The following is a 12369-nucleotide window of genomic DNA, read 5'->3' as shown; positions in this document are numbered from 1 at the left end:
AAAATCCTCGCCAAATCCGCTGTCAGCAACCGAAGGGGTAGGCTGCAGAAGTGGCTCGCGGCCAGGCCCTTTCGGCTGCGGTCCTCCCGGGGCTCCTGGGGCCACGCGGGGCTGCAGAGGCGCGGCGGGGGCGGGAAGGGTCAAGAGGGCAAATAGTTTCTCGGAAGCCACCCGCCTTCTCCTCCCAACCCACCTCCCTCCGCCCTCCACTACCCCTCGGACCCCGGCGGCTGCAGCCCCTCCTGCTCCAGGTCCCCATCCGGGCCGCTCTGGCGTCGCGCAGGGTCCGCCCAGGGTCCCCGCGAGCGCCCATTCGTCCAGGCGGACGCGCCCCCGGACCCTCGCTCCCCGCCCGCGCCGGGGGGAGGGGTCTCCCGGAGGCCGGGTGGCGGCGGGGAGGGGCTGGGGGCGGGCGGGGTGTGTCCGAGGGGCTCCGGGCGGAGGCGGCTGCCGGCAGGGACCGCACACTCGCGCGCCGGGACAGCCCCGGAGCCCACCCGAGGCGGAGGATGCGCGGGGACGGAGGGCGCGGCCGGCTGCTCCTGGCGGCGCTGCTCTGGGCGGTGGCGCGGGGCCAGCAGAGAGGTGAGCGGGCGGCCGCGGGACAAAGCGGCGCGGCGCTTCTCGCTCGGCCTGCGTGCGCATCTTGGCTCGCTCCGACCGGGGTGTGCGCACACGTGCATCGCCCGCGCGTCCCAGGGAAGCTCCCCAGGCCGGGACCCGAGGGGCTGGGGGCACCCCCGGCGACCGCGGCGCCCTCCTCGGAGCCCTCGGTTTTGAATCCTCAGGCCCTCCGAGGCTGTGAGCGGAGCCCCCTGGGGATCTCCCGCTGTCTCGCTCGCGTCTAGGAGCGCGGCTGAGCGGGCAGTGCAAGGGCGGCGGGAGCGGGACGTTGGGAGTGCGACGCAGGGAGGGGCTCTGCTCCGCGGCACCCCAGCTTTCCGCCCCCGGGATCGGCGGCCGCGTTTTGTTGGGCCACTGCTGGGGTGGCCGAAGGCTGACCGCGCGGGGCTGTGAAAGGATAGGAATGCTCCCGAGGCGCCGCGTGGTCCCGCGGGGTCAGCTCGATGGTCCCGCCGTCTGGGGCTCAGATGCTCCTCGGAAACTCGCCCTTTGTACAGTCTCCGAAGTGGCCAAACCGGCTCTGTCCCCGCCGGTGAGACTGTGGTCACTCCGGGGCGAGGGAGACGGCTGCTAAGGGAGGGCGGGGATGGGGGGACACTTCGCATGCTCCTAGCACGGGTTGCAAGTTTTGAGAACGTAAACCCGAAGCGAATTTTCAAAGGTCTGTCCTCACTGAGAAAGGGACACCCTCTTTCCCCACTCGACAGATTCCAGCCTTGCTTTTGTTGGCGGGTCAGTCACTAATATCTCTTGCAGACACTTTACCGCGTGCAACACGTGGCAGTGGGCTTACTCCTCAGATACTCATTTTCATTAAAAAAAAAAAAAAAAAAAAAAGCACGGGCCCAAAGGAGGTAGCACAATGCGAAGTACCCTCGTAGGAAAAATGTGCGTTCCGGAATTGTGCTCAGCTGTGAAATCTTGCAGAAACGAGAGCATTTCATTCATTCATCCACGCGTTCATGATGAAAGCGCTGCACCGGAGCTGGGAATACAGCTTTGAATAGCAGGACTTCTGTCTGCGCGGGACCCGGGCTGGGATGGAGGGCATTTACATTATTGTCGGTGAAAGGGGCCAGCCTTCCGGGAGAGGAGGCTTCTGACCCCCTCGAAGACTAACTCGCTTCTATCCGGTTGCCCAACGTGAACAAGCCCAGGTTTCCCACAGTGTGGAGAAAGGCAGCGCCACTTAGCTTTGTTAATCTAAGAAATGGAAAGTCCGGGCCTCAGGAGATGTCCCGATGTTTTCCGTTTTTCTCGGGCTGGTCCTTGGCCTGCGTGGTGATGAATGGTGTTTGGAGAAAGTGCTTTCCTGCTTGGAGATGCTGTGGGAAACCACCCACAGCAGGAGCCTTTGGATCTTTCAGATCACATTTGCTATTTACTAGTCTCTCTGCCTCTCTGTGCCACCCCATCAACCTTTCCTAACACGCATCCTTGAGGTAGTTTTGATTTTTTTCAAATATAATTTTGTGCTCCTTTATATTGCATGAATGATTAGTGAAGTCGCATAAATATGGTCATCATAAAATGGTCTTGACTTGCAGGACATCCTGAGGTAGCTACTGGGGGCTTAAATTGTTGAAAGTGATTATTATCTAATAACGTTGAGATTATAGGAGTCTTCTGTTCATTCCCCAGCCTCTGTGGATAATCTTACAAACTCAGGATAGGATCCAGAAGCAGAATTTCCTTTGAAATGTAGCACGTGTACAGGGAGCTCTCCCTAAGTATAGAGTAAGAGATAATGATATTTCTGAAATATTGTGTTAAGTTCATAGTGATTAGATAGAATTATAGTCATTTCACAGGTTGGCTCATCAATTCTTCTGTTTTAAAGCCACCTTTATTTTTTCTAAGTAAAAATAGGCAATTCCAAGTATAGAAATCAAACAATAATTCTGAGGATAGAAAAGAAAATCCATTTCATTCTCATAAGTGAAATAGTATTAGAGTACTCCACAGTAAAGTGTGTGTGCCATAATGGGTTTCAAAGGTGCATTTTTCTTTTTTTGTAGCTGTATTCCTCAAGTAATGGCAAATAAAAAATACTGATTTTAGCAGTGGGAAACAAGGATCTGCGTGATAAAAACATCACTGCCTGCCTACTGCATATCCCAGACTTTGACCCGTGACCTTTTACCCCTTCCTCTTTCCCAGACATGAATTACAAAGCCTACACCTGTAGCTACTTTAATCTAATGTGGTCAAGAATACAAATGCAATAAGGATATGAAAAAAGCACATACAGTGTTCTGTAGCGCCTGTGCCACAGTGAGAATTGCACTGCTTTACGAGCCAGTATCATAAACCGTTTATGTGACAACTTATTTCAAGGTAATGATCCTTGAAACACTCTACCACTTTATAATAATTCATTATCGTCTACGGCAAGTTTGTATGGGGAAAGAATGCAGGATACACACCTTCAGGTGTTTTATTCTCTGGCTTTACCAGCTGTGGCAAATTGGTCAAGTAACATAACTTTTCTGAGCTTTAGACTTACCATCTATAGGATGGGAATAATAAAAGTAACCTACTTTGAAGGAGGTGTGTTAATGATGAAATGAAATAATGTAAGAAAAGGGCTCAGATCAGTTCTTAGTACAAGGTTAGCCCTCAATAAGCATTATCTACCAACGTCATTATTACTATTTTAGATAAAACTATTGGGGGCTCTCTTCCAAGCTATGTTCTCCTGGGTGCATAACCATTTAGAAATCTGGAGACTGTTGTTTGGAATCCAATAGTTTGGGGCTCAAATGCCAGACCTGTTATTTTGCTTAGTTGTGACATTGGGCAAGTGTCTTAATATCTCTGAACATCAATCTTCCTATCTGTAAAATGAATGGGCTTGATGCTGTTAAATAATACATGAAAAAGATTAGCCCAGAGTTGGGCATGTCACATGCGTGTCAATAATGATAGTTGTTACTGCGTTAAACTGGCAGTGCTTGCTAGTCAATCTGGGAAGCCGTCCCTCTTTCGTTGCCCACATTCATTTGAGCACTGAGGCTTAGTGATTTGAACTCAAAAATCTCTGCCATCCATCTCCCATTTTTGCTCCCCATTGCTTATCCCCACTGCTGAGGAGTTGTTTGTCTTCCCATGAAATGTTGTGGCCATTCTCTAACCAGCCTCCTGCTCCATGCTCTCCCCTCTCAGCATTGCCACCCATGTGATTTTTCCAACAGCTCCTCTTGTTAACCACTTGCACCCTTGTATAAAGTTCTTTATCAATGCCCCACGGTATTCAGGAAAAAGTAGGCACTTCTGAACCTTGCCCATGTCCTTTCCCCATTTCTCCCCATTCCCACCACTTCCTTGTCACCTTGCTTGGTGTTCCCCGAATAGGACTTACACTCAGTCCTCTGTGTCTTGCAGGGTGACCTTCCTCCACCCTCTGGCTTAGACCAACACTTCTGAACTTTCCGCCTCATCCCTGCACGTACAAGATGGCATCATCCTGCATTGCACTGGGCGCAAATGGGAGGTTGGGACCCCAGAGCTCCAGTGCCAAGGACACATCCTTGGCACACTTGCATCTATCCGTAGCTCACCAGTGTTTCTTGGCACTGTGGCTAAGTGCTGGACAAGTCTTGGGTTCTAAAACCCTGAACAACCTTCTCGGTCCTCTATGTGAATTATTAATAGAATCCCTTTCCTGGACTCCCATTGTCCTTGCACTTAATGCCACTGTTGTGCTTATCGTGTTGTAAATAATTGACTCCTTTGTCTGTCTGTCTCACCACCAGCTCAGGCTTCTTGAGTGCAGGGACCATTTTAACCACCGTCATTACCTTTTGATGTCCCTGTCCCCTTCAATGTACCTGGTACAGGATGTGGCTGCCTCATTTAATGAATATGTATACCTATTAGGTCTTCAGCTTTTGACATGTTCCTTCCAAGCAGGTCTTTGATAGAACAGTATTAGAGCAGCGTTTCCTAGATCTTTTGTAATTTGAAAACGAGGTCATCAGTTGATATCAGGATATTGCATTCCCTCTAAAAGTATTGTTTACTGTTGCATTAATAAGCTTTTTTTAGCCATAAAGAATTTTTAAAAATATATTTTGGGACCTTTATGATATAGAGTAATCAGGTTCAAGAATACTTCAATGCGAAGTTGAGGATAGCGTTTTATTTGGTTTATCTGTGTGATTACTGGAATACTACGGCAGACGCACACAATTTTAAAAATAATTCCCTTTGAAAAAATTTAACCCTGCACCTTGAATACACAAGTTAACTGGAGAGAACTCCAGCACTTATTAGACCTTAGCCAAAGTTTTTAGTTACATTTCCCAGAGATGTTTGTATGAACAAGATAAACTATAGTATCCTAACAAAGAGGTGTGTAGATTATTTTCATGTTGGCAAATGTTTCTTTCACTTGTTTATTTCTAGAATACTAATATGCATCCATGGACAACTGAGTATGTAAATGCATTTCGAAATCAATGAGGAGAAAAAAAATCCTTTATGGAACTAATTTAGTTAAGGTTATGAACTCAGGTTCTGTTGTAACCTGCCTGTCAGGGAGGAATTTCAACATAAAAACTCATGCTTTTGAGCTCATTGCATTTTTAGGTCCTTTAAATTGAGGGAGACAGTCTTTCCTCAGAGTAACCATTTAAAATCATAGACTCTTTCCACTTGAGGCTTTGTTTTCTTAAGCCTGGGTCAGAGAGTGTTCTTTGGGTTGACTTGTTCCCAGTGATTTTGTGTTTTGCTTGGGGACAGGAGGCAGACAATAGAGGCAGTGACATTCCAGATCAGTCTGGTGGATAATACTCTTGTCTAGGTAAGCACTTATCTGAAAGTGTTAATCCAGAAAAGACGGCACAGAAATGCAGACGAGCTGATTTCAGCTGGTGCCTGCACCTTTTAATATTTTTTTTTCATTTTGAATCAGCCATCTGAAGTTTGAATCTCTTCATTCCTGAAGTTATCTTTGAAGTCTGATCTTTTGGCCAGCAGGCAGTATTACTGAAATTCTTGTGCCAGAGAATCTTCTGTATTTCTGGTGGGAATGTCAAATTTAGATCAATGAGTATTTATGGAAAGTGAATCTTTTCTCATTCCCTAAAGTATTTCCTGCATTTTGTTCCATCGCTCCATAATTTCCTGCCAGAACCTCAGGAAATTCTCTATAACAATAGTGAGGTTAAAGAAGATGCTTAAGTTTGGCAGATCATTTTTAGTTAAAAGAGGAAGAAAGAAAAATCGCGTACCACAACGCTCACTCTGTAATGTACACCATAGACATTTAAATGCCTCCCAACCTTTCTAATCACAGAATTTCCCTCCCTTAAAGCAGTTATCTTGCTATCTCAGTCCTAGCTTGAGGAAATTTGTTTCTTCTCCAAAGGGCTGCCTCCATATTTCTCCCACTTAATGGTATTTTTTTCAGTTTCATTGGCTTTGTCTTCTTTTCCTTTTTTTGTATTTCCTTGTCCAAATTGTCCCTCTGAATTTTCATTTCTTCCTTTTAAAAAGTTCCTAATTTTTTTGTTTGTTTCTGTCACTACTGCAAATTATCACCATCTGTCTAAATTGCTACCTCCAGCAGCTCCTAACAGTTACTTTCACTTAATCAATTCCCACACAGCAGGTGGGCAAACCCTGCTAAAATACAGCCTTCATCATGTCACTCTTTTGCTTCATTAGATTCCAACTCCTGCTTACCTGCCATGGTCCTCAGTGATGCCCCCATATTTGGCCTCAACTGCCTCACTTTTATCCCAACTTTCTCTACCCAGAACCTTCTGCTTCTGTTGCAAAACCCCTTTCCTTGCGTTCCCTGCCGTGATTCTGTTTGCCTGAAATGCACCCCATTTCCTACTTAAAACCTGACAGGACCTCCCACGCATAGCCCACATTCGACTGCCCAAGCACAGCCTTGTTATTGTATCAACTGTTGCATTTCTGAATTTGCACTTTATTTTGTGATAAATCAGGGTTCTCACCCAGTTTGTGTTGCCTTCTGGTACAGTTTTGGATGCCAGAATACCATCAACCAAGATTAAAAAACGAAGGAGCATTTCTCTTTCAAAGATCAAAATCTTAGTTCCCAGCATTACTTTCAATACACAGATAGCTTAAGGGTAGGGGATTCTAGTGCTAAAACCTGAGTCTTTGGCCATGGTTGTGTTGTAACCTCCACAGATTCTCCAGAGATGGCAGTTTCCTTAGCAGCCACAGGTCTGCCCTGGCCCTTCTCTGGCCGTGAAGTTCCCCAGCCTCCTAGATGTCTTTACCATCCACCCCACGGGATTATGATTTGGGAAGTCTGGGTAGGATCCAGAATCTGGGTTTAAATAAACCTTATTCCCATTTTGGTGTCCAGAGGCTCAAGGACCTTTCCAGTTGGTCTCCAAGCTGACCGTTTTGGGTTTCTCATTTATTTGTTGTTCCAGAACTATCTCTGCCACTTGGCTTAATTTCCATTCCTGTTTCTGGGTCCTTGGTGGGTGGTGAAAATTCCCATGGTCTATCTTTTCACCCCTTTGTTCATAATCTCTCGATTCTGTTGTTTCCATCTTGGTTTTTGTACAAAATATGGTTTTCACATCTCTCTACAACTCCACCCCTGGTTTCCCTGGCATATTTTTGTTCATTCTAGAAGTCTTCTGTAGCATGTTAAATGCCTTTGGAAGTCCCCAATGGTTTTCTTTAGGAGAGTTAACATTTTAGATAGCACTTTCTTGGAGACGAGGAATAATCTTCCCTTGTGGGACTGTTGTCATTTCTTGTCACTTTTTCTGTTTTTTTCCTGCATTTGAATATTCATTTATTCACTCATTCATTTGTGCACTGAGCAGATATTAGAACTGCTCTATGCCATACCCCAGATCAGGGATATGCAAAGCCTAGCAATGCAGCATTAGTCTTGAGTTCCCCATTCTCAGCTGCCATCTAAGGTGTGATTCCAATACACATCTCATCATTCTTGATGGACTTGTTTCTGAAGAAGACCAAGGAACTGAAAAATGCTTGTATAAAGAAAGAAATGTTCTCCATAAGAAATAATGGTCAAGGAAAGAGTTGAGGGATTCATGTCACACTGGTTGAAGTTCCTATCAGAGTAATGCTTGCTTACACTCATGTAATGTAGTTCACAAATGGATGAGTTGGCTGAGTGTTGGAGGGGGAGGAAAGGAGAAGGGGCCCCCATGTTAACTGGTAGCTTTAGTCAGCACCACTGCTGATCATAGTGGTAGTCTCTTTCCCTTACGCTTCCTTTCTTACATGTGAGGACTCTTGGCTCACCGGCTTGGCTTGCTCTTCTCCGTGCTCCACCTTGTCCTGTGAGTTCTCAGTAGAGAAGTCACAAACATAGCTCATACGATGTTGCCTCTCTAGGCTATGCATTAGATTTTGATCATATAATATCCAGGTCCTAGCCCTAGGGATTATGATTTTGTTTTTTGTTTTTTGTTTTTTTGGTATGGGGTGGTGTCTGGTCATTTGCATTTAAAAGCTGCTCCTTGTCTGCAGCCAGGGTTGAGAACCATTAAGTTGCATGATGAATGGTGAATGCAGTTACACAGCAGCACAAGGTGTGCAAAGGGATGACGTACACAGTAATAATCCCTGTGCTTGTTCATGGTGGTGCTAACTGGGGCCTCGGTGGCCTCTTGTCTGCCCAGCCCATGGTCTCATACTGTGTGCATAACACAGGCCGAATGCTTATCTCCCGATCTTTCACTTCATATCTATTTCTTGCTGTTCATGCTGCTTGGTGAAAAGGGGATGATCATACACTCTCTAAAGTCACAAGCAGACCTTCCCCTGGTCCCTGGATCACTGGTGCTGCCTAGTAAAGGTGGGTCCTTCTTTGCATCCCAACAGCCTTCATCGAATGTTTGCCACTTGGTAAGTCTCAGTAGTGTTCATTCATTGGCGCACTCATGTTTACATTAGCACTGTTTCAGTCTTGTTTTGTAACTTGGTTACTCACTACACCCTTCTGTCAAATATGCCATTTGGAGTCTGCCATGCTTGGGTTATGATGTTACATCACTGGGTTGGGTGGTTGACAGACGAATTGAATTTTTCACTCATTTTTTATTCCATCCACAATTTATTAAATACCTTCTATTATTTGGTGCCATGTCACCCACTTCCCAATTCCTTTAAATGAACAAGCCATGGCTACCTTCCCTTAGTGTTGACCGTGGCTACCTCCTCGCGTGTTGCAACCTGGCCCTCAATTGTACTTTCTCAGATTCAGTGATGCCAAAGTCGAGCTTCCCTTTTTCACTTCTAGCTCCTGTCCTTCTCTCATCTTGTCTTTAATTGATGAATCTGTGATGCATCTTGCTTCTCAAGGCCTTCAGAATTTTCCTTCACTCTTTGACTTCTCGTATCCCTTCCGGCTCCACACAACAAAACAAGAACCATTCTTCCTCACACATCCCCAACACACACATGCACCCCACACATGTACTACACACCACACACACACACACGCACACTCATGCCCATGCACACACACACAACAAACACGCACACGCATAGCATACCACCTGTACTGACCCACGGACCCTGCCTGGCTTCCCCTCTAAAGCTACTTGGAAAGGTGTTGTATTGATGAACCCCAAACAGAGCAGAGCCAGAATCTAGACCTGGACTCAAGGACCATATATTAAGGGATCTTTTTTTCTAGTCCGTGACTAGACCTGGACCTATATGGAGAGGGTCAGGTGCTACTGGAGCCCAGCCACAAGTGCTGAGCTGAAGTCTAAGGTGGCCGAGAAGTCAGTCTTCTTAGGGCTCAGACGGTTGCTCGCCCCCAAGGCTCCACATGAGCTAATGGATGGTGAAGCAGGTCTTTCCATCCAGCCCCCATTGAACTGCTTTAGTGGCGTCTCACTCTCCACTGAGCAGGCTTAGAGCCCTTGGTGGTCCCTCCCAGCTCAGGCCTCTCCACAGCTCTTCTCCTTCTGCTAACCATCTTTTGGCCATTCTGAACCACCTGTGTGTCCATCACAGGACGTGGCGGCTCGGGCCTCTGTGCTCTGAGTGTGGCACTGTAATACCTTCTTTATTCCACCTGTGGCTGCTGACCGATTTCTAGCCACCCAAGCACCCAGGCAGTCGTCTTTCTTGTTCCACTGCAATTTGTCTGTACACCTGGCCAGCCTGCCATTTTGTGACTATTTGTTAATTCTCCCATCTCTCCTTGAGGACACAGATGTTTGCCTGTAATTTTTTTTAATGCATTTTTAAAATTGTGAACTTTTACATATATACATAATAGTAATAACTTTCAAAATATGATTTAACAAGTAGTTAGAAAATAAATTTCAGAGAATGTCATGGGTCACAGTTCCACAACTTCAGCCTGTAATTCTAACATCTAGCACCATAACGGGCAGATAGTGTCTACTCTGTAAATATTTGTCGGATGAATGATCTAAAGTCCCAATGCCTACAAGCAACGGGGGCTACGAGGGAAACCGTGGGCACGATTTAGGGATGTGGATGGACAGGTAGCTGGGATTTGGGATGTCCCTGATGAGAAGCAGAGTGACAGTGTCCTGGGAAAGGGCAGGGGGTCAGCACAAAATGGCTGGGAGGACTTAGCCAGTCACCCAGATGGGATTCACAGACAGGGAACAAGGGAGAATCCAGGTCACCAAACTAAGGCAGAGGGTTGACACGTTTACGGGACCAGGGCCTTAGCTCACACTCTAAACCAGAACACATGATCAGGGGCAACCTAGCAGCAGAAACAAGAAGTTCAAATACCTTCTGCCTAACCTCCAAGCACCACAGTTATGCCCACAGTTGGGGTTCAGATACGGAGCGAGAAGAGCCCCAGAGACTGGTCACCAGGAGGGGCTCCCTAATTTTAAGGGAATATTAATGTTTCTTTTATCTGTCTACCAGTTCAGAACAAAGGAAAAAATGGATTACATTTTGGTCATTGAACCGAATTGAATGAATATTCCCTGATGATGTGTGTTCAATACAGCTGCATAATCCAGATTATATCTAACAAAAACATTTCTAGGTTTGGAGCCACTGGCTTCTGGACATCTCAAGCCAGCAATTCATTCATTCATCTATTCAGCATGTTTGCAGAATTCCTCTAGGTGCCACATGACAAGTGGTCCCTGCACCCACAGTACTTGTTGCCTAGCAAGCATGAAATGCACCTAGAGAATCATACTGGGGTTTGTGGTCAACTCTGATTGGGGAGAGAGTTTCGCTTCCGAATGCCCCATATGCCAATGTCATTCCATTTATTGCTGTAGAATAAAGCCACCTTAAACAGAAAGGGACTTCCAGTCAAACATTCCATTTCTTTTTAGAATAGAGTCTGACTTCTGAGTACTCTATTGTTTTTAGCTTTAGCCCTTGCTGCTGGCATTTTTTGCCAAGTTCTTGTAGTTCCAATATTTTATATACAGTAAGAACTTTTTAAGGAAGCTCTACCTGCCTGCCTTTGGAAGATGTTTTGTTTAAGTGAGGGAACAGCTGTTTTCCTCCAGGCATTTTGGAAGAAGACAACCTCAGCTTCTTAGGAACAGAACAAAGGCATACAGAATTTATGTCACAGATGGATTTTTGTTTGATAAAAATCACTTATTGCTGAATGAAAGAACGGTCTATTCTTTTTGGATATATGAGCATAACATCTCCTGTGTCTTTAGTGGTTTCTAACTTTGTTGGTTTAGTTTTCAGTATTTTAGTTGACTGAGTTAAGATGTGTCCCATTGCATATGGTCAGTCTTTCCCTGATGGAGAATTGTCTATTCAAATACTTTGCCCATTTTTAAATTGTTTTTTTTCTTCTTAGTATCGAGTTGCAAGAGTTCTTAATATTTTGGGAATACAAGTCCTTTCTAAGAAATATGATTTGCAAAATTTTTCTGTTTGTCCTTTCATTTTTTAATGGTATGCTTTGAAATGCCAAGATGTTTCATTTGGAAGCTGTTCTGGTTTGCTAATGCTGCCAGAATACAAAATACCAGAGACGGATTGGCTTTTATAAAGGGGGTTTCTTTGGTTACACAGTTACAGTCTTAAGGCCATGAAGTTTCCAAGAAAATGCATCAACAATCGGGTACCTTTGCTGGAGGATGGCCAGTGGCATCTGGAAAACCTCTCTTAGCTGGGAAGGCACGTGGTTGGCATCTGCTCCGGAGTTCTGGTTTCAAAGTGGCTTTCTCCCAGGACGTTCCTCTCTAGGAAGCAGCTCCTCAAAAATGTCACTCTCAGTTGCTCTTGGGACATTTGTCCTTTCTTAGCTTTTCAGGAGCAAAAGACTGCTTTCAAAGGCCATCTCAAAAATGTCTCTATAATCTCCATCTCCTCTCTCAGCTGCTGTGTGTTCTTCAAAGTGTCCCTCTTGGCTGTAGCAAGCTCGCTCCTTCTGTCTGAGCTTATATAGTGCTCTAGTAAACTAATCAAGGCCCACGCCAAATGGGTGGGGCCGCACCTCCATGGAAATTATCTCATCTGAGTTATCGCCTACAGTTGGGTGGGTCACATCTGCATGGACACTGAACCAATAGGTTCCAACCCAATCCACACTAATACACCTGCTCCCACAAGAATGCATTAAGCAGTATGGCTTTTTCTGGGGGACATAATATACACTAACTGGCACAGATGCAGTCCAATTTCCCAGTTTTTTCTTTCATGCATCATTCTTTTGCTGTCATATGTAAGAGCTCTTAACCCAAGGTCAGAAAGATTTTCTTCTATATTTTCTTTTGCAAGTTTTATGCT

At 45.7% G+C, this 12369-nt stretch overlaps 1 protein-coding gene across 2 annotated transcripts in view; it reads left to right on the top strand.

The window, feature by feature from the left end:
- The first annotated feature begins 463 nt into the window (after positions 1–463).
- The window catches only part of LAMA1 (laminin subunit alpha 1), a 145989-nt gene continuing 134083 nt past the window's right edge, over positions 464–12369 (top strand). Inside the window, exon 1 of one of the 2 annotated variants that reach the window (XM_037806175.1) lies at positions 464–585. In XM_037806175.1, coding sequence (XP_037662103.1) covers positions 510–585 — 76 coding nt within the window. In that variant the 5' untranslated portion in view covers positions 464–509. Of the gene's footprint in view, positions 586–4095; positions 4118–12369 lie in introns of those variants that run through there. The other variant, XM_037806176.1, reaches the window with a different exon arrangement.

Source organism: Choloepus didactylus, chromosome 16 (assembly GCF_015220235.1).
Source record: "Choloepus didactylus isolate mChoDid1 chromosome 16, mChoDid1.pri, whole genome shotgun sequence".
In the NCBI taxonomy this organism is placed as follows: Eukaryota; Metazoa; Chordata; class Mammalia; order Pilosa; family Megalonychidae; genus Choloepus; species Choloepus didactylus.
Note: the sequence above shows the minus strand (reverse complement) of the source record. Positions and strands in the feature narration are given on the sequence as shown.